The sequence below is a fragment of the Miscanthus floridulus genome, chromosome 13 (assembly GCF_019320115.1).
Source record: "Miscanthus floridulus cultivar M001 chromosome 13, ASM1932011v1, whole genome shotgun sequence".
In the NCBI taxonomy this organism is placed as follows: Eukaryota; Viridiplantae; Streptophyta; class Magnoliopsida; order Poales; family Poaceae; genus Miscanthus; species Miscanthus floridulus.
In genome coordinates this window covers 84,855,210-84,878,049 of record NC_089592.1, presented here as the reverse complement: position 1 = coordinate 84,878,049, position 22,840 = coordinate 84,855,210, and the positions used below count along the sequence as shown (strand labels likewise).

The 22,840-nt window shown below is 46.0% G+C and overlaps 1 protein-coding gene across 1 annotated transcript; it reads left to right on the top strand.

Moving 5' to 3' along the window:
- The first annotated feature begins 2,002 nt into the window (after window positions 1-2,002).
- LOC136500198 (uncharacterized) lies at window positions 2,003-22,158 on the top strand. The gene is made up of 2 exons (XM_066495574.1): window positions 2,003-2,158; window positions 21,790-22,158. The coding sequence occupies exons 1-2, from the start codon at window positions 2,003-2,005 to the stop codon at window positions 22,156-22,158; spliced, it is 525 nt and encodes a 174-aa protein (XP_066351671.1).
- Window positions 22,159-22,840: the final 682 nt, after the last annotated feature.

The window sequence follows — 22,840 nt, the reverse complement described above, 5'->3', positions numbered from 1 at the left end:
ATGGTCATGTCGTCGTGGAGGCATCTGAGGGATATCGCGGTAGTCATCATCTAAGCTATCACTGGGGTCGCTCTCGACCATCCCCTCTTGCTGAGCATCTAATTGCTCCTCCTCTATAGCTGTTATGCTCCTAATGGTCTCATCCTACTAAGCTAAAGTCTCTAGCACCTCTGGACGATGGCGTGGTTGGCTGGGTGTCCTCACTGCACTATGGCGGATTATCTGAGTCATGTTGTATGCAGGGAACTCTGTAGTAGCACCACTATACTCTACCAGTATCTTAGGTGGCCTCATAGTAACTGTCCTGTGGATCAAGAATGTAATCCAGTGAGCATACGGTAGCTACCTATGACCCTTGAACCCCTCTACAATAGTATCCTCCATCTCTGATAGAAGGAGATCCCAAATGTCAAACACAGCCTGCTGCATCAGAGAGTTTAGTAGCCATAGCTGTATGCGTGTCAAGCCCTCGTAATACCCCATCCTCAGAAGCTGGGTCCTCCTCATAATAGCATCAAGCACTCTAGCAATAGGAGTGAGATCTCTAGGTGTCCTACTCGACCCCTCGCCGAAAGGCTCTGTGAAGCAATAGCAGACTAAATCTATAGGGGGCACCATACCACCATAAGGGCGTCTGGGAGGCGCTGTCTGTCCATAGCAAACCTCATGAAGCCAGACTGGCTGCTCCTGAAGCCTGAGAATCTCTCTGACCCTTGAGCTCATCAGCCTATAATCTCTGCCTCTGAAAGCAAAGTGAATGAATCTGTGTTGTGGGTCAATCCAGAGTATAGCATAGAACTGACTAATCCAAGATGGAACATATAAGTCTGTCTATCCAAGTAAATCTATCAGCCCTAGCAGGTAAGCTAGGTAAGGGCGAATATGCTCTCCAGCTGCTGCTACAATGGACTCAATGTTGCACACCCTCTGAGATCTGAATACTGCCCCACTATTAAGATATGCATTATAAAAATCTTCCTATAGTGGTGTGTAGAAACCCTCTGAAGCTCGGCCATCTCTCCTCGGCGGGAACCACTGCTCAAAGTCCACAAATCTGAGATGTTGCACCATTTGGCCATGGCAGCCCTCAAATCCAAGTGAGTCACTGGAGGCGGACCCTGTGGTCTAGGCGGTGGACAAGAACCCCTCTGCTATGTCTCTGACCTCGGTGTGACTAGAGCAGGGTATGACAAGAGCAGCGAAGCTGTGGCTGAGGTGCCAGCTCTGTCTCCTCGGTCTGCTCTCCCTCCTAAGTCTGCTCTACTGATTGTGGCTACTGCTTTGACTCCCCCTAAGGCTGACTCTCATCAATAGCTACACGTCATCCTCCAACCATGACAGACTCAGCTGGACCACCATGATAGCGCTCAACCTGCTCAAGTGCAGCCCTCATAGATGGAGAAAGTTGATCTATAATAACAACACCACTTTGAGTACCTCCTCTCTCTGTGCGCTCTATGGCCTCTACAACTATGGCTGCTCTCGCTGTATCTACATCAGGGTACTTGAGCTTCTTTGTCGCTAGCTTCTTCGTCGCCTTGCCTTTTGCATCTATAGGCTGGTGAGGCGGGGGCCTCGGATCCTCATCATAGGGACCACCTCTGACATTCTTGACATGAGCCATCTAATGAAGCTGAGAAGAACAACTGTCGCTAACAAAGATCAATGCCAACTGTCACTTCCGAGGCTTGGCCTCGATCCATACTCATGAGCTTGGCCCCGAGTTGACTGACAACTGCCAATGTGACATCAGAAACACCGACTCGTTCACATTAAAATAGATCGGATTTATAAATAATCACAATATATCTAGAGATATGAAACCATAAGAAGCAAGCAATAGATATGAAATTGGAAACAAGGGCTTGCTACCTGACGATCCGGTGAATCGACGAGAAGAGGAACGAATCAGGGAACCACTGGACGGCAATACGAGGCTAGGGTTCTGGCAGGGCTCTAGATGCAGCGCTAAAGTAGGGTAGGACCACAGCAGTGCTAGGGCATGGCATGGGCGGCGGCGCTGGAGCACGACATGGGCGTGGACAACGCGGGCATGAATGGCATGGGCGCGGCGGCGCTGGGCTGTGCAATAAGGAGGCACGGGAAGATTTGGCGGCGCACGGGCACAGAGAGTCACAGCGGTGCTGCGGTGGCTAGGGTAGGAGCACGGTGAAGTCGGCGTGGTGGAGATGCGGGATAGGTCATGACGCGGTTATAAGGGGTCCCCCGACAAGACAGAAAAGGAAACGGAGAAGAAGTCCTGAACCCGCATGATTTCAACTGATCGGACGCTCTAGTGGCAACGATCGGACGCTGCCACCTAGAGTCTGGTCGATTCCAGAGATGTCCAAAACCCCTAGAATCACGACTAGACACGTCCGATCACACCTGACCGGACGCAGCCTGAGTCCGGTCCAACTTGTCTCCATCATCTTCGCTCGACCGGACGCTGAATAGCAGAGTCCGGTCACTCCATCGCAGCAGGTTCACCTCCTATGAACTGACCGGATGCTAGACTTCAGAGTCTGATGCAACATTCAGTCACTCTTTTTCTAGCAAATCTTCAAAGTCCTTCGTGATGCCTGTTCCCAATCATGTCCCAACTCCAATAAGATCTAAATAAACACCAATTGGGACTGATATGAGTGACCTCTCTCAAACCCTCAAAATTTTCAAAATATTTTGCCTTAGGCTATAATTCTTTTTAAGAAAATAGGCAATAAGAGGGCAATTAAAGATAAACGACAAAGCAACATTCATGCATATGCAATACAATACTTGAAAGTAAATCTAGTTGCTTGTCAAGTTTGATCCAAGGTTAAGCTTCTTCACTCGCTTTTCGATGGTTATCTTAACCATGTTAGACAAGCCCTAAGTGCATTACCATAAAGTAAACATGTTGTATATTACAATGCAATGCAAGGGACAACACAAGCTCATTTTTAGTGAAGTTACTAAAATCAAGCACATTGAGCTCATTCCGCAATCGACAAAAAGTCGCCTCATCTAACGGTTTAGTGAAGATATCCACCAATTGATCCTCGGTCCTTGCACCTTCTAATGAAATATCATTCTTTGCAATATGATCTCTAAGAAAGTGATGGCGAATATCTATGTGCTTGGTGCAAGAGTGTTGAACCGAATTATTTGCAAGTTTTACCGTACTTTCATTGTCGCACAAAAGAGGTACTTTTTCTAGAACTACACCATAGTCTAGCAAAGCTTGTTTCATATAAAGTATTTGTGCGCAACAAGCACCCGCGGCAATGTATTCTGCTTTGGCGGTGGACAAAGCCACATTATTTTGTTTCTTGGAGGACCAAGACACAAGTGATCTACCAAGCAAATGGCACCTTCCGGATGTGCTTTTTCTATCAACTTTGCAACCGACATAATCCAAATCGAAATAGCTAACCAATTCAAATATAGCTCCTTTGGGATACCAAAGGCCAAAGCTTGGTGTGTGCTTAAGATACCTAAGGATCCTTTTAATGGCAATTAAATGAGTTTTCTTAGGATTAGCTTGAAATCTAGCACCTATACACACACTAAACATGATGTCGGGCCTAGATGCGATTAAATATAATAAGCTACCAATCATAGAGCGGTAGAGAGTTTGATCAACCGTGTTACCTCCCTCATCTAGGTCGAGATGTCCATTAGTTGGCATTGGTGTCTTGATTGGCTTACATTCATCTATCTTGTGGCACACTTGATGAAGAAGGTAGATTGATCACTTATACATCATCTTCTTCATTATTAGGCTTGATGTCTCCAACCGGAATATTCTTCATAGCCTCCCTCAATGGTTCATCACCTATATCATCAAGATTCTCATGTGCTCCTTGGGAGCCGTTAGATTCATCAAATTCCACATCATATGTTTCTTCAACCAAGCCGGTGGCATGATTAAATACTCTATATGCTTTGGACTTTGATGAGTAACCAATAAGAAAACCAATATCACAACGTCTTTGAAACTTTCCTAGGTGTTGCCGCTTCTTATAGATGTAGCATTTGCAACCAAACACCCTAAAGAAGGAGATGTCTGGCTTCTTCCCATTGAGCAACTCATAAGGTGTCTTGCCAAAAAACTTTTGAAGGAATAGGCGGTTGGATGCATAGCATGCGATGTTGATAGCTTCCATCCATAGAGCTTCAGGAGTGTTGTACTCATCAAGCATTGTTCTTGCAAGAGTGATCAATGTCCGGTTCTTCCTCTCAACTACACCATTTTGTTGAGGAGTATATATTGCAGAGACCTCATGCTTGATCCCAACTTCATCACAATAGGCTTCTATGTCTGTGTTGTCAAATTCTTTACCATTGTCACTTCTAATCTTCTTGAGCTTTACTTCAAACTCATTTTGTGCTCTCTTGACAAACTTCTTGAAGCAAGATACAACTTTGGATTTGTCATGAAGGAAGAATATCCATGTGTATCTTGAATAGTCATCAACAATCACAAGACAATAAAGATTTCCTCCCAAACTCTTGTATGTTGTTGGTCCAAATAAGTCCATGTAAAGGAGTTCTAGAACTCTTGTGGTTGACATAAAAGCTTTTGTTGGATGAGTATTTGCAACTTGCTTGCCGGCTTGACATGCACTACAAAGCTTGTCCTTCTCAAACTTCACATCCTTCAACCCTCTCATCAAATCATTCTTCATTAGCTTCTTGAGTGAGCTCATCCCAACATGGGCAGGTCTTCTATGCCATAGCCATCCAAGTGTTGTTTTGGTAAATAGGCAAGTCTTCAAATTAGCATCTTCGGAGGTAAAGTCCACTAGATATATGATGTTGTATCTAAATCCTTTGAATATCACTTGATCATCATCCTTCTTAGATACAACAACTTCCTTCTCGGTAAACAAGCATTGGAAGCCAAGATCACATAATTGTCTAACAGATAGCAAGTTGAAGCTCAATGAAGCAACATATAGCACATTTAAGATAGAATGATCATTTGATATTGCCACTTTGCCCAATCCTTTAACCTTGCCCTTTGAATTATCTCCAAATGTGATTCTTTCTTGTCCATCTACTTCTTCATCTAGTGAGGTGAACATACAAGGATCACCAATCATATATTGTGTGCAACCACTATCAATAACCCAATGACTTCCACCGGTCTTGTAGGTCACCTACACACAAGAGATCAAGCTTTAGGAACCCAAACTTGTTGAGGGCCCTTCACCTTCTCAATAAGTGACTTTGCTACCCAAATTTTCTTAGGTCTATTCTTGTTGGGAGGTCCTAAGAACATGACTTTCATCTTCCCACTATAATCCTTTCTAAGCATGTAATGAGCATTGAAAGCAAAAGGTCTAGCATGCTTAGGCAAGGGTTGTGGTGGTGGAGTTTGGCACTCATGGGTAAAGTGGCCTTCTTGTCCACACTCAAAACATCTCTTTAGCTTTGGCTTTGACTTGTGTTGTTATTGAGCTTAAGCCTTCTTCTCTTGGTTTGCCAAGTACCCAATGCCACTTCTATCCATCTTTATGATGGTGTTCATTAGTAGCTCACTCTGAAGATGCTTACCTCTTATGAACTTGCTCAATCCAATCTTAAGATGCTCTTTCTCCAACTTGAGCTTCTTGTTCTCTTCCTTGAGAGCATCATTATTTTTCTCTTCCTTGAGCTTCTTGTTCTCCTCTTTGAGCGTCTCATTCTCAAGAATCAAATCACTATCATGATCAAGAGTTTCTAGCACAATAGTGTTACGGCTTTTGATCTCTTCAAGATCTTTCTTGAGCTTTTCATTGGCATTCTTGAGCTTGACAAACTCATCATAATCTTCAGTCTCAACCACTTGCTTGCCCTTGCTACTAGAACTTTGCTCAATGCTCTCAATGATCAAATCATCACATGATGTAGCTATATCAATCTTAACAACATTGTTTGTAGCATCATGTGGCTCATTGGATAAATATTCTTGAGCAATGACAAGATTATCATGATTAATCTTAAGAGTAGTATATTCTTCTTTTAACATGTTGTGGCTAGTGATGAGCTCATTGTGTATCCTCTCAAGTTTATCATATTTATCTTTAAGCTCTTTCTTAGAAGATTTGAGCTCCTTGAGTTTGGATAATATCGCATCATTTGCTTCTCTAAGCTCAACACTAGTCTTTTCGGCTATATCACATTTAGCTAAAATAGAATCATTCTTAGCTTCTAGTTTTTTATTCTTATCTCTACTCTTTCTAATGATCTTAGTGTATTGATTTAGCAATTTAACAAGATCATCATAAGAAGGTGATTCATATTCATCATCATCACTATCGCTATCATCATTGCTAGCATGTTCATCACCACTACTATCATCATTTGATACCTTGCGATCACCCTTGGCCATAAGGCATAGGTGTGTAGAGGATGATGGCGGTGGTGGCGGTGAAGATGATGAAGAGTCAATAACAATAGCGGCCACCTTCTTGTTGTCACTATCATCATCGGATGAGCCAATAGATGAATCAATGTCCATGAGCCAATCACCGACGATGTATGCCTTTCCACTTTTCTTCTTGTTGTGGAAGTCCTTCTTGCCATCTCTCTTCTTGTATGGCTTGTTTTTCTTCTTCTCATCTTCTTCTTTATTGCTTAAGTCATCTTTCTTGCCCTTGTACTTGTTCTTGAACTTGTATTACTTGGGCTTGGTGCTTTGGTGTGCTAGATGACCAAGTTCTTCACAATTGTAGCAATCCATCTCGGAGATTGGCTTCCTTCTAGAGCTAGTGAAGAACTTCTTCTTGCCAACAAACTTGATGCCACTCTTGTTGAGCTTCTTTAGCATCTTGGCGGTTCTTCTCACCATGAGAGCAAGACTTGCATCATTAATTTCATCATCACTTGAGCTCTCATACTCAAGCCTTGCTTTGCCCTTCTCTTGGCTAGCTTTGAATGCTAAGTCTTTTTCTTTCTTCTTAGTAGAGGATGAGCCATCTTATGGTGTGATGTGCATGTACATCTCATGAACATTGATCTTTCCCAAGATTTATGCTGGTGTAGCGGTGGAAAGATCACCTTGATGAAACACGGTCATAATATGCCCATATTTATCAATGGGGAGGACACTCATGATTTTTCTTACAACATAGGATGGTTGCATTTGAGTGAGTCCAAGCCCATTGACTTCCTCTACAAGAACATTCAAATGTGAGTACATCTCATTAGCACATTCTTTAGGAAGCATCTCAAAAGAGTTAAGTTTTTTCATGACAAGATGATAACGTTCCTCACGCTCACTCTTTGTTCCCTCATAGAGCACACAAACGTCCGACCATAGTGCATGGGCGTCCTTGTGGTTCCTCACCCAGTTAAACACATCTTTGCAAAGGCCTCTAAAGATGGTGTTGCGAGCCTTTGCATTCCATTTCTCGTAATTCACCTCATCACCTTGTAGGTGTGTAGCATCCTGAGGTTTTGGAAAGCCTTGTGAGGCAGCTCTAAGTATTCCAACATCTAGAGCTTCTAAATATGCCTCCATGCGGATTTTCTAATATGAAAAATCATCCCCTCAAAGATAGGAGGAGGTTCATCCCCGTGAGACATCTTTCTCTAGATGGTTAAGTCTAATTCGTGAGCATGAGGCTCTGATACCAATTGAAAGGATTAAGATGCCCAAGAGGGAGTGAATTGGGCTAATTCTAAATTTCTTTGTAATAATTAAGTCCTACGGTTAGCCCAATTAACCTCTTCTTCCTAGAAAGTGTTTCTATTGATCTATCGCACAAAAGTTTAGCAACCTATGTTCCAATCCTACTCTAGCTTGGCAATTCTATGAATGTAAATGACAAGAATTGAATTGCTCAAAATAAATGCTAAAAGTAAAGAGAGAAGGAGGAACGCGGCGATATTTTTGCCGAGGTATCGGAGAGTCGCCACTCCCCACTAGTCCTGATTGGAGCACCCACGCAAGGGTGCAGCTCCCCCTTGATCCGTGCAAGGATCAAGTGCTCTCTATGGGTTGATTTTTTGACACTCCATCGCGGTGAATCACCCACAACCGCTCACAACTTGAGTTAGGTCATCCATAAGCTCCACCGGATTATCACCAAGCTCCCAATCACCACCAAGTCGTCTAGGTGATGACGATCACCAAGAGTAACAAGCACGATCTCTCATTTGACCATGACAAGCCTAATGAGAAAGGTGGATGCATACTTTGCTACTCTTACTTTCACTAATGAGGGCTCTCTTTGGGATTCTCAAATCTCAATCACCTCACTAAGACCTTGCTCCTCTTGGCACTCTCAAAGGTGTTTCTTAGCTGTTGGAATGAGCAAAAGTACCCCCTCACACGAATGGAGGAAGTATTTATAACCTTGGTTGAAAAACGAACCGTTATGTGCCTCTACGGGGTGACCGGACGCTCCAGTCATGTTACCTGGACGCTCCGGTCAGTTCTCCCCGAACTCCAGTATTTAAGTTGTGACCAGACGCTAGACAGCGTCCGGTCACGATTTTCTCTCTCTGGAACCTTACTGGAGTCAACCGGACGCTGGCACCCAGCGTCCGATCGCGTCTAGACGATTTCACCTTGATCAAATGAACTAATCGGATTCTGCGTCAGCATCCGGTCACTCTGGAACCAGCGTCCGGTCAACATTTGACCCTCCATTCACTTCCAACTCTCGATCATACGTGAATGAAGTTTGCTCCAATGGATCTAAGGGTTTTTTAGGAGCTACCTAGTGCTAGATTTAGCAAGTGTGCACCACACCTAACTCACTAGAGTCACCTAGGTCAAGCTACCCGTCCATACCCCCCTTAATAATATGGCCAAAGGTAAATCAAAGTCCTAAACTACTCTAAGCGTCTCTTCAACTCCAATCGACACTTAGACCTAGTCCATCCTTAACCTTGTCGTCCATCCTTTGAAAACCGAAACGATTTTCATCGTAGGGGCATGACCACCATGATTGCCCAATCGATCTCCATTACCGTGACATAACTTAATTGCCTCTGCAAAACACACGTTAGTCACAGTAATCACGTATTGTCATTAATTACCGAAACCCAACTAGGGGCCTAGATGCTTTCAACCAGGTGTCAAACGGAGGCAAAAGACATCAAGCACGCTTTATTTTCTTGTAACCGAGCTAAGGAGGTTTGGACCTCCTTGGGCGTGTGGGGGCACATTGACAGAATGCTGATGATGGATAGATTAGGGTCGGTTATTGTTCAGGAAATTATCAGGGATGGAGGTGAGGTTAGGGAACTCAAGCTTGGCTGAGTTGAGCAACTGACTGAATGCTGGTACATTTGGTGGCAGCGATGACAGCTTGTTCGTGGGGAAGACATCCAAAACCCATCAAGATCGGCTTTGTCAATAGCAGCAATCACAACGAACTACTCCGCTGCATCAAAGAAGGGAGCAGTGATCAATCAAGGCTGGAAAAAACATCAGAGTGGTGTCTGATGATCAATGTGGATGCCAGCTTTGATGAAACAAAGCGATCGGGGAGCTCTGGTGCCGTCATCTGGGACTCCTCGAGTGGATTTATTTCTGCATCTCACAGTTTCATACCATATACAGTGGATGCGGCATCAGTTGAAGCATATGTGCTGAGGGATGGTCTTTTATCGGCACAACAAATTGTTATGGTCAGAGTTGAGATTCAATCAGACTGCATGGAGGTCGTCAATACAATGCAGGATGGAGATTTCTCTGCCACGGCTGCAACGACAATCTATGATGAATGCACCCAAGGAAGAAATTTGCGGCAATCTAGATTAGTCACTTTAATAGAACTTTAATTCAGTGGTCCATGAATTAGCTAGGCAAGCTTTGCTCGTGAAAAGCTCTCATGTTTGGGTAGACGATCCCCCTACATTTCCTTCAGCTGCTTCTAAACGATGTATCCATCTTTGTGAATCAATAAAGCTTTTCTGAAAGTTTCAGAAAAAAGAAGGAATTATAAGGAGGCAAAGACACTAAATAGACAGAGGAACAGGATCCTAAGAGCTTTCTATGGTTGTCCATAACTGGCGGTGGAAGTCCCGACAGTGATTAAACTTTATGTAGTAGTGTGGGACTGTAGCCCAACTCTGAACTAGTGGTCTATCGATGTTCCTGGCTAGAGAGCTGTAGGTATGGAAAGATTGATAGAGATGCGAGATGAATCAATGGTTGGATATGATTATGATGATGGGAGTGTAGTGCAGTAGACGTTGTGAGGACTTAGAAACATCTGACCCGGCCGAAGTCTCTGAGAGCTATGGCGACTGAAGCATGCATCATATGTAAACAAGCTGTCCCAATTGTTGCCTTGTTTTAACGCACCAATGAAAAAAAAAATCCAAAAATAAAGGTCAGTCCACGCTTTGGCCACGAGACTTAACTCAGCCCTCTCTGCCAGTCTTCCTACTACCTACAACATTTATTTTTTTTATTGTCATTTCGCAAGATCATTTGGAACACCATTTATATCACCTTTCAAATTCAACCTCCGTTTAGCTTTACTCACATGTTTGGTTCATGGCTTTATGGTATTCCATCAAAACTCAAGAACCAGATTTTAGCGGGTGTTACAGCTCTATGCTGGGCAATTTGGCTGATTAGAAATGATATGGTATTCAATAATAAGCAACCTAACACTTTTATGTAGGTTATTTTCAGAACAACGTACTGGATTTGAACATGGTCACTGCTTCATAAGAAGGAAGAAACAAGAAAGAATATGAAAACAGTTGTGGATTTTTGGAGACGGTGATCATGGAGGTCTTCGCTAAATTCCCATAGAAGTTCTCGAATGCAATTGAAGCTTAGTTTCCTTTCATTCAGTTATTTAGACTTATGGTTTTTTTATCTCATCTTCGGATGTATTTCAGTATGAGCCTAAGAGCTCGTGGTTTGTTATTGGGACATTGCAACACTCCGCGTGCGCACGTGGATAAACTCCTGCACGCAAGCCTCCTTCTTTCTCGCCCCGCCCACCTTCTTCTTCCTCACCCCGTCCCAGCGACTCGACCTTCTTCCTCATGCGCTCCCCCGCTGCCTCCTCATCCCGCACGGCTCGAAGCGACCCAACCTCGCCCCCGCCATCACCACCCCCCCACTACCCGCGGCGACCCCCTTCTTCCCCTCCCCCCACCTCCCGCACGCCATCGCGATATCCGGCGAGGTCTGGCCATGGCGCGCCCGCCCCGACTTGGCCCGGCCGCCACCACCGCTGCTTGGACCCCTAAACCGCCCTCCCGCCGTCCCCATTGACTGGTCGGCCTTCCTCCCCCCCCCCCCCCAAACCCCTCTCTTCTAAGCCCACCGGAGTTGGGAAAGAAGGGGGTGACGTGGGCCGTCGGAACCCTAGCCGCCGCGTCGAAGCTGGGGAAGAAGACGGCGGGCGTGGGCAAGGAAGAAGAGGGCGGGCGTGAATCGGATGGCCTCCTTCTTCCCCCTTTGAATCCCCTGCGTGAATGGGACAGCCATCGCGAGTGTGCATGCCGAGCATGCAGATCCTGTGTGAGCGTAAGCTAGCATTTTGGGGTTCTTATGTTCTTGCCCCTACTTTGTTGTGAAATTGTGATTTTGTCCTCGTTTTTCTAACTTTGTGATTTTGCCCTTAACTGTTCACAAGTCAACGCGATTGTGCCCCTGGTCAAGGGTAAAAACAGGGGCAAATTCGCGTTGACCAGGAGCAAAATCGCGTTGACTTGTGAATAGTTAAGGGCAAAATCACAAAGTTAGAAAAACGAGGACAAAATCACAATTGCACGTCTGTGTAAGGGGCAAGAACACCATTTTCCCTAGCATTTTTGTTGTTTCTGATCAGCTGTGTTCCATTATTAAAAAATGAGTTTTCCTTCCTGCTCCCAATTTTCGCTGCCGTATGCTGAATTGCATATCAGAAAGAACGCACATCTGTACGTGCATGTGGTCAACATGTGGTCAGTGGTCGCGTCCATGGGGAGCAACTATGTGAATAGAAAACAATACATTTTTATCAAATATCCGATTGCAATTTTATCCCTCACAATCAGTTTTCCATCTTCTCTCACGCTGTTCAGAGATCCATTGAGAACGGACCTGGTTTGTGTCTAAGGTGCTGATTGGATCAGGAATGGTAATGCGACCGCAAACGTAATTAGAGTTTGCCGATAATGTTAACAAAGCATCGGCACTGTTTGGATGCAAACTATTTTTAAAGTATTGAAGAAATACTAGGGTTTTACAAAATACTTTGGTTTTTAAAAGTTACTGGGTGTTTGGATTCAACAAATCTTGTAGTCTCTAAAACCATGGTTTTGTTAAAACTATAGTCTTTTTGGAGTGTCACAACTTAGAAACTCCACGTATGATCTCTTTTTTATAAACCATAATATTATTTTAATAAATAATTACATATCTAGATGTTGTTTTAAAGAAGTAGTACAAAACTAGCATCCTGTCGGCTATCCAGAGGCCGACACTACACCTATCGGCTACTGAACAGTTGACAACCTAGGTGGCAAGGGCTACCGAGCAGTTGACAACCTACGTGGCAAGTGAAAAAGTTAAAGTAAAATCTAGTCAGTAATTGGTTAGCCGACTCAAGACCTGTCGGCAACTCAGAAGCCGAGATCTGTAGTCGGCTTGTGAAGAGCCGACAGGCCTATGGACCCATTATTGTCTTGTGTTTGTACTCCCTCATATGTGGTCGCCATGCAAAGAATGTGAAAGCAAGGTCACGTCTCATGACTAAGCATGTGTCCTTTCTCTTTCTTCTTAATTAACTTCTACTCTATTTCTCCTTTTGTGAGACAGTATCAACTAATCTGATACTTTCCATATAACATATGCGGCGGGCTGTATATCATGTTTATAATAAAATCCTAAATACCATGTGGTTTCATAGCTCGTTATAGTTTTCGTGCATTTTAATTTGCATATATCATTGTACATTTCTTTTATCCAATTGTCAAGCATTGAGAGGTTGCAAATACCTATGATGGTACAAAAAATCGGTCAAACAAAAAATTTGATAAAACATAAATACTCCCTCCATCAAAAAGAATGTAAATCTTTGCTATGAAATATCAACATTTATGTTTTCAAATATATTTCTTATGCATATTCCATGCTTTGTCTAATGATATTTATTATACATCACAAGTATTAGTACTCTAATATATATTTAATCAAACTTGATATTGTCTGAATCATCGGGACTGTAATACGAGTCGCCTACAACATTTGGCGCGACTAGACGCTAGTTTCTGAAATTTTAGTTTGTGACGGGCTCTTTTTAAACTCTTAGGTTTTAAGATAAAATAAAAAATTCTAGTTCTAGTGCCAGATAGCCCAGAAATCCAAAGCATTTCTCACTGCAAAACCGATCCCATCAAAACAATATTAAGTTAAATTTAATATCTTTCTGTCGGGTATCAGTATTAGTGATACCCAAAACAAGGAAGTTAGCGCTCACGCTGACTTCTCCGGATAGCTCGAGACGTATTAAAAGGTCTCGTCTGACCCCAAGGTTGCAGGCTCCGTCTCGCCCGACCTCGAGGCCGCGGGCTTCGTCTCGCCCGACCTCGAGGACGCGGGTTCCGTCTAGTCCAACAGGGACCCATACTGCCGCCAACCACTCCAGGTCCAAGCGTATGGGCCTGGGTCAAAACTCTAACGCCAGAGAAGAGGCTGACACGCCTCGATGTAACCCGTGGCCATGACGGGCCATACCTGGAGATTCACATCAAGAACAGTGTTGGGCGTGCTAGTGCTATTCTGCCTAATCCTCGCACGGACGCTGACAGGCGCGTCAGTTCACCACGACGTCCGTCGGGACGGAGTGGAATGCCATGACCGGCAGATGACGCCCGCGTATGGAACCAGTGATGAACAGGACCGCGACATGGAGCCATCCCTGTTGACATCTATAGCATCAGCGGGGCCCGCATAAAGGAGAAGGACCCAGCAACCCTGGAAGTCTTCTTCTCTCTCTCGTTCTTCTCCTTTTCCTCCTCTGTAACCTACGCTTTCCCTTCGCCTATAAAAGGGAAAGCAGAGTGCCCCATGCTGGGAGGGGGGAGAGACAAGAGCACGACACGAGCACATAGCTGAGCGGTAAGCGAGCTCTCAGCACCGGTTCACTCCTTCCACTAGAGACTTGGGATCCTCTCTCTCTCTCTCGCCTGTTTGTAACCCCTAGTGCAAACCAAGTGCCAGTAACATGAGCAGTATAAACCTTTATGTCGTCCGAGCACACCATCCGAGCTAGACTTGCAAATACAAATTTACTCGTCGGTGGTCCAAAAACACCGACAGTTGGTGCGCCAGGTAGGGGCTTTTTGCGTGTCTTGACGTCCACATCAGGCCTCAGATGGCCAGTCATGGCGTCAGCTGGGTCGCGGGCACGCACGTGCACTTCAGGAACCTAGAATTCATCATCATCATTACGACAGAGGGAGAGTTGGCACAGCTTCCCGCCGTCGTCCAACTTCTTCGCTCCGCCAGCCTCGACGCGATCGCTGAGGTGCTTGAGGAGCTGTATCTGCACGCACTGGAGGCCCATGCCCCCGGGAGCAACCAGCTCCTCGGCTTCGATTACGGGAGGCTAGAGCGCCAGCTCGGCGCCTTCCTAGGACCCTGACCGTCCCAAGAGGACCTGCGCTGCCTCACCTTCTCGTTCGCCAATGTCATGACGCAGCTTGCCAGAGGAGAGCCGCTCTCCCCGGAATACCTCATCCGGAGTGCCCCGACAGTACTCCCGTTCAGTCTATGCAACGCCGTAGAGACCGTTGGCCACCTTGTGGCGCAGCGCACGCCCTTATCCCCTATGAATGACGAGTTCATGGGGATGATCGAATACATCATGGAATCTTTCCACGACCTTCTCATGAGAGAATTAAAGTCACCCTCCGACTCTGACTCCAGCAGGGGGAGCCATCACCCCTCGTGAGAATGTTTCATGGCAGGTACCCTAGAGGGATAGATCAAAATCATCCACGAGGGAGGGGCTACCCCAACAGATGACCTCAACGACGAGGTCGAGGGGGGTGCAGGGGCCCCACCTCGCCTGCAGGTAGAGCAGCTGAGGGCACGGCACCAACAACTCGAAGAAGCACGACTCTAGCTCGAGCAGGAACACGCGGAGCTCGAGCGAGAGATCGAGCGCCACGGAGATGGTGGGTGTGCGCGTGTTGTGGCCCACGACGTGAACCGAAGGATCATCAAGGATGATGAAGCCCTCCCACGCTTCACCCAGGCAGGCCAGAACATCACTGTCGTGGCGGCCTTGCTCTAGGGGCTTCTAGAGCCTGCGACACCCAAGGATTGTTGGGCCCATCACGAGATTTGCACGCTACTCGAGCGTGCGGTGGCACAGCACACCTAGAGCTCGCTGTCCCGATGATGTGGCTCGATGCCAGCCAGCGCGCGCCCTCAGAGCGACCCGACAGGAACGTGTCAGTCCACCAGGCACAGTGAGGCAACAGGCCACGCACCGTGGTACTGGTGCATAAGCGTTTTAGCCTCCACCGTGACGTGCGCAACACCCTAGATGCCCGTAGGCGTGCCTGTGGCAATGAGAGGGAGGAGGCTAGCCGCGGCTACCACCCTTGTCGAGGTGGACGCTACAACAGCAGCGAGAACCAAAGCCCGAGCCCTGACTTGTTGGGACCTCAGGCCTTTGGCCAACACATCATCAATGTCATCTTCCCACCACGGTATCAATAGCCGACCAACATCCCGAAATACTCTAGGGAAACAAACCTCATACTATGGCTCAAGGATTATCGGCTTGCTTATAAAGTCGGTGGAGCGGATAGTGACAATTTCATTATCCACAACCTTCCATTGTTTCTGGCCGATTCGACACGAAAGTGGTTGGAACACCTTCTGCTTAACAGAATCTAAAGTTGGGCGGACCTAAAAGAGATCTTCGTGAAAAACTTCCAAGGCACATACGCGCGTCCTGGAAACCCATGGGAAATCAAAAACTATCGACAGAAGTCTAGGGAAACTCTTCGTGGGTACATGTAACACCCCTGGTGTTACGAGCTTGTTTAGCACCGCGATTGAGGCCTAAGGAAAATTTTCAAAGCGAGTTTTCTCGGATTTTGGATTTAAAACATACTTGAGGCAATAAGCGAATCCTGTGCGACTTAGTGTTGTGGACTCAAATCAACGCTCAAGTTAAATTACGTAGTGCGTAGAAATATTTAGAAGTGTCCGATAACGATTCTAGCAAATAAATAACGAACGACTTGTTTAATTGATTAAGCATGAAAATCAACGTTTTAAAAATAAAATAAAATCCAATAATAAATAGAACTATATATATATTTACTCGCGGGTTTATTTTGTTAAGCACGAACTGACGAGAAAGAGAGCACAGCAGTTTCGTTTATGTTTTCTGGCATACAGCGTACTCGTTGTAGGGCAATTATTCACTGTCTCGTTCTCGTCGTGGTTCTGCACCCCGGCGTGTCGTTTTGCCTGCGTCACTGGCCTTATCGTGCCCACGCTCCGCTAAGCGCCACCATTCGACTGCCCGTTTCATCGCGTCATCTCTGCTGCAATGAATGACGTTGTCTGCCGTGCCTGTCTCTGTGGCCGCGGTCTTCTCCGTGCCAACCGGCACGCTCTGCCAGCCATGTTGGGCCAAACTGTCCTGCCGTCGTGTTTAGGAAGTTGGCCGGGTCACTCACGTTGTTTTCTTCCTCCTTTTCTATTTCTGCTGCATTGGTCTTGTCTGCCGTGCCGAACCGCTGCTCGCTCTGTCCTCGGTCTTTGCTTTTCCCTCTCTCTCTACCTTGGTTTCTTGCTGTAGGTAAACGTACACGAGCTGACACTCAGCACTTTTCAACACACACACACACTATATATATATATAGAGCACTCCACATTGTTACACACACATATGATGCCTCATGCCGCCTGTAACAATGTGGAGTTCAACAATGTCTAAAGTAGCAAGCTGATTAGGTTCAGGGATTTATTATAGAGCAACATACACACACTATCTGTCGAGCAACCGCCTGAGCCAGCGTCCTTGCTGTTGTCGTGTCCCTCTGTCTTGATTGCCTCTGTACCTGCCGAGACATGTTAGTGCGGTGGTTCACGTGGAGTTTCCTGCATGATGCAACGCCGAGGCCGAGTAGCTACTACTGCTGCTGTCCGTGCTGCTTGTTCGTTTTCTCTTGCTTGTGACAGCGAGTGGTCTTGTCCATTTTTTTTATGGAAGCACGGCAGTCGCGGCTCACCTTTTTGAGCACTAGCAGCAGCGAGTTTTCAGCACAGCAGCCGAACCATTGCAGCTGCAAGCGGCTCTTGTTCTTGCGAGCCGTCTTCCCCGCCGCTAGCCACCGAGCTCCGCCATGTTTTTCTGGTAGTGGCTCCGCCGGTCGGGATCGTCGCTGACGCCGCCGCCATGGACACTATGATTGCCGTGCACATGGACGGGAACCTCCCAAGCTTTCGCTGCGCCACCCAACCTCGTCAGCCATCTCATGGTGAGCTCCTACTGCTCTAATCGTAGATGGATGGATTATTTTGGCACTGAGCTGGCCGGAGTCACGTCGCCATGCTCGCGCAAGCAAGCAGAGCAAGTAGCCGGCCGTGCTCGCTTGTTAGCTTTGGCATGTTACCTTGATGGTGTCACTCCGACATCATGCGTGATTTATGGTCGTTTTCCTTTAGAAAAAGAATTCCAGAAATACAATGAAAATACACCAATACTAACCTCTTCGCTCATGACTGGGTTTCACCGATGGACTAGGCCGGTTTGGTGGCCGTTGCCCTTTTAATTTTCTAAAAGTACGTGTTAATTTAGTCTCGGAAATAAACTGGTAAAAATCATAGGAAATCATAGAAAAATCGTAAAAATGTCAAACCAGTTTGTTAGTTTTCTAAAATCATGATCTACCTGTTAGTATAGTTTGTTCACATAGAGTGATAATATTCTTGGAAGCTATATAATTAATTTAAGGTACTTAATATTGTAAAATATAAACTTGTAGGAATTTTCATGATAAATTGGTAATATAGTTGAACCTGAAATTTATACAGTAGGTTTCTAGCAAAATTAGGTACTCACTGTAATATTTTTGTAGCTCCAGAATGATCAGTTTGCTAGGTAGCTAATGATGCTCTATTTCGAATGAGGATTAAGTCGATAGAATAAAATAAAGAAACACCTTGGTTTATATAACTAAAATAATTGTGGGGAAATAACGCCTTATCCGACAACATGTATATGTAGCCTAAGTACGGTTGTCGTTAGAATTAGCCCGTTAACTCAAGAGGCGTACGTCGTATTTTATGAGTCACGATTGCAGTTGATTAATTACATCTTTGCATTACATCGCATGCATATCATATAGGTACGATGATGGATCAACGGATCGATCAAAGGATGATTGGGAATCCAAAGATGGTGTAATGGTATTCTCTCTAGGAGATGATGCAATGGGCTTTCTATTCAGATGATGTGGATGATCTGAAGATGCTGATACTAACTTTTTAATATATCTTACCCAGGCAAGCCCCGGTGTATAACCCCTACTTTTCTGCAATTTAAATTATATTTGTGCATTAAGTTTCAAGGAGTTGAATGAAACCCACTTGCATATATATATCTTTATCCTATGAGTCTTACTAGTATGACTGGATCGTGTAGATTGCTATGTTATAGGACTCCGGTAGAAGTCGGGTGATTGCTTATCACTCGCGAGATATAGGAAATATATTACTGGATTATTATCACTTTAAAAATATAAATGGTGGAAAGGAAAAGTGGTGACCGGGCAGGGATGTGGTTTGGGTATTGGTGGGTGTAAGAAGTTGTGTCGCCGCGGATGCGGGTCATAGCTTGGTTACACCGTTGTTCCCTGTCTGGTCGGTTAAGGACCGTTCATTGCATAAGATTCTAGGCAAGTCACAGACTTATTATCCCAAGCACATACTTGTGTATGGGCGCTTGGAAGACTTGTTGCTCTCTTGTCACGGATCCGGCTCTTTCCGGACCGACTGTCAAGGTTTTATTTTGGTAGAGGAGGTCCTTGCACCGCACTGAGTCCGGGACTCAGGGGTGGGGGCTTGGAGTCCCAGTTTGGATGGGGACATGGACACCCAGGATAGGAGAGTGATAGGTTGGTCCTGCTTGTGCCTGAGGCACAAGCGGGGCATGTGTTTTTTGGATACCCAGCTGGGGGCATTGATTCGCGAATCGATGGGCGATCCGGTATGGCTTGTCTACGGTTTAGCATCGTAGTAAGAACTGAAAGATGAAAGATGGAAGATGAAAAAGGGAAATATGATTGCTTACCACCTACTTGAAGGTAGCACAGGTGCTTACATAGAATTGTTAGATAATGAACCAATACGGCTATTAATAAAAATCAAATATAAGGACGCACGTTTAGTAATGCTTCCTACAAATGCAATAAACCCACAAGCCAGATATCCTTGTATATCCTTGGAGTCTTTTCTTTCCTCCTGTCGGGTAAGTCTTGTTGAGTACACTTGAGTACTTAGAGTTTTATTCCCCCTGTTGCAGGTGACAGGTGGATGCCAAAGCTGACCTTTGTGTGTGGATTCCTCCTGGTGGGCTTAGAGAGGATTTTCTTTACGCTGCGATCGTAGTTGCTATTTATAACTCTCACCAAATGCTTTTATAAATGAAAGTTTCATAATCTGTTGTCGTAGTGTATATATCAATACTTCATCATGTCATTAATAGATGTTTATTTTCGCTGTAACTCTGTTCACATGTTTAAATTCCGCTGTTCAATTAAATTATTCATAACTCTGATAATATGATTTCATTCCGCTGTTATATTAATAAATATTATACTCTGATGTTGTATTAAAAGTGATGTAAGAAATGATTTAGAATGATGTAAGCTTTATTCTCTCATTTGTGATCCTAATGGCAAAAATATGAATTTTCGGGTTCTCCTCTAGGGTGTGCCTGATGGAACTGAGTAATTTAGTATTCTCTCTTGAGTGCTTAGTGTCTAATGAAAGATAAGCACTCATGTGAGGCATTAGATTAGGCGGTTCTGCCACAGTACATCCAGTGCTTCTCCCGACAGTGCAACGAGCTGTCCGACGTCGCCGATGCTGACGTCATAGGAGCTTTCCTATCCAGGACCACCTACGAGTCCCTAGTTCACAAGCTAGGACATAAGGGCCCACGAACCACCAAGGTGCTCCTCGACATCGCCACCAGCCATGCCTTGGGCGAGGAGGTGGTCGGGGTGAATTTTGACCGCCCCAAGGGCAAGGTAAAGCCAGACGAGGATGTCAGCAAAGGCGCCTCCAACCGCCCCAACAAGAAGAAGAACAAGCAGTGGCGCGAGGGCTCCCTCATGGCCACTACCGACCGCAAGGGGGTCGGAAGCCTTCTGAGGGTACCCTGGACCACTTTAAGAAGCTGCTCCAAGGGCCATGCCCAAACCATACTTTCCTCGTCAAGCACCTATACAAGGACTGCATCCTCATGAAGTGGTTCTTATCCGGAGGCTCCAACAAGGGGGAGCGTAGGAAGGAGCCCAAGCTAGCCACAGACGACGCCGAGGGGAAGGACGGCAGATTTCTAACGCTAGATGGTTGCCTTATGATCTTTGGAGGGTCGGTGACCTATGACTCCAACCGTCGCTAGAACGATTGGGCTACGTGGACGACATCATGGTCAAGTCCAAACGGGCTGACCAGATCATAGCCGACCTAGAACAAACCTTCATGAAACTCCAAGCAAACGACATCAACCTCAACCCTGAGAAATGTGTTTTCGAGGTCCCGACGGGTATGCTGCTGGGTTTTATCATCTCCGAGCGTGGCATCGAAGCCAACCCAGAAAAGATCTTGGCCATCATGAGGATGGGCCTAATTTAGAACATAAAGGGGATACAACGAGTTACGGGGTGCCTCGCCATGCTCAGCCGCTTTATCTCGCACCTCGGTGAACGAGGTCTCCCCCTCTATCGGCTTCTAAAGAAGACCGACCATTTCGAATGGATGCCTGATGCCTAGGAGGCACTTGATAAGGTCAAGCAGCTCCTGACAAAGGCCTCGATCCTGGTCACCCCAACCGACGGGCAAACGCTTCTGCTGTACATTGCGACCACCACGCAAGTGGTCAACGCTGCCCTGGAGGTAGAGCGAGAAGAAGAGGGACACACCCTCAAAGTACAGCGTCCCGTGTACTTTATTAGCAAGGTCTTGTCCAATTCCAAGACTCGCTACCCCCAAATCCAGAAACTCCTGTACACCGTCCTTATCACCAAGAGGAAGTTGTGTCACTACTTCGAGTCACATCCAGTGATGATCGTGACGTCCTTCCCTCTCGGCGAGGTCGTCCATAACTAGGATGCCACAGGAGGAATCGTGAAGTGGGCACTCGAACTGATGGGTCAAGACATTTCATATGCCCCTCGAACGACCATCAAGTCCCAAGTGCTGGCTGATTTTGTTGTAGAGTGGACCGAGATCCAAATGTCGCTAGCAGTCATAGACCAAGAGTACTGGACAATGTACTTTGATGGATCGCTGATGAAGAAAGGCGCCGGTGCAGGGCTAGTCTTTGTTTTACCCCTCGGGGTATGCATGAGGTACATGGTTCGCATCCATTTCCCCTCCTCCAACAATGTGGCCGAGTATGAGGCACTCATCAACGGCCTGCGCATCGCCATCGAGTTGGGTATCTGACGGCTTGATGCCCGGGGCGGCTCTCAGCTGGTCATCGACCAAGTCATGAAAGAATCAAGCTGCCACAACGCTAAGATGGCTGCGTATTGCCGAGAGGTCCACCAGCTAGAGGACAAGTTCGACGGTCTTGAGCTGAATCACATCTCAATGAGGCGGCCGACACGCTGGCGAAAACGGTGTTCGGCCGAGAGCCGGTGCCGACGGGCGTCTTTGCTAGCGATCAGTACAAGCCCTCAGTCCGCTACGAGGAGCCAGAACAAACTGGTGATGGGCCGCCTGCCCTGGGCTCGGGGGCTAACCAGCTGGTGGCTCCATCCGACCTCGAAGTCATGAAGCTTAACGTGGATCCAGCGATAGAGCCCGACCCTCTGGCCGACTACAGGATGCCTTACCTCAACTACCTCCTCTGTGAGGCGCTGTCGACGGATAAAACGGAGGCCCGACGGCTCGCGCGTTGCGCCAAGTCCTTTGTCATTATTGAGGGCGGGCTCTACAGGCTAAGCCACAACGGGATCCTGTAGCGCTGCATCCCCATCAAATAAGGGAAGCAGTTGTTAAGTGATATCCATGGTGGGGTCTATGGGCACCATGACACACCTAGGACCTTGGTCGGAAACACATTCTGACAAGGCTTCTACTGGCTGATCGCAGTAGCTGGCACTAAACAGATTGAGTGCACCTGTGAAGGGTGTCAATACTACGCTCGGCAGACCCACCTGCCGTCCCAAGCACTCCAAACGAGCAGCAGCGAACTGGACGTAGGGACGTTCCGTCCGAACTAGTATAAACCCTTGTGTCCTCCGAGCACACCATCCGAGCCATACGCGCAAATACAAATTTACTCGTCGGTGTCCAAAAACACCGACACTTTCAATATTAAGTTAGATTTAATATCTTTTTTTGAGAATTACGCAGTACAACGCATGCACACTCACCCTATGAATATACGCACATAAACCCTACCCCTAGAGCATCTTCGAAAGCTGAGCCAACAAATCCTCAAGATTGATGAAGTCATCATAGACGTCTCGTTGTCGATGAAAACATCGCCTACCACTGAAAGCACAAACGCAATTAAATCATGAAATATTCGCTCCCGCGAGGAGTCATAATCATTTGCATATTTACATATGAATGTTAAATTTTATATCAATAGTCATAATCATTTGCAAGATTTTAAATCTTCCACTACTAGCCTTTTGC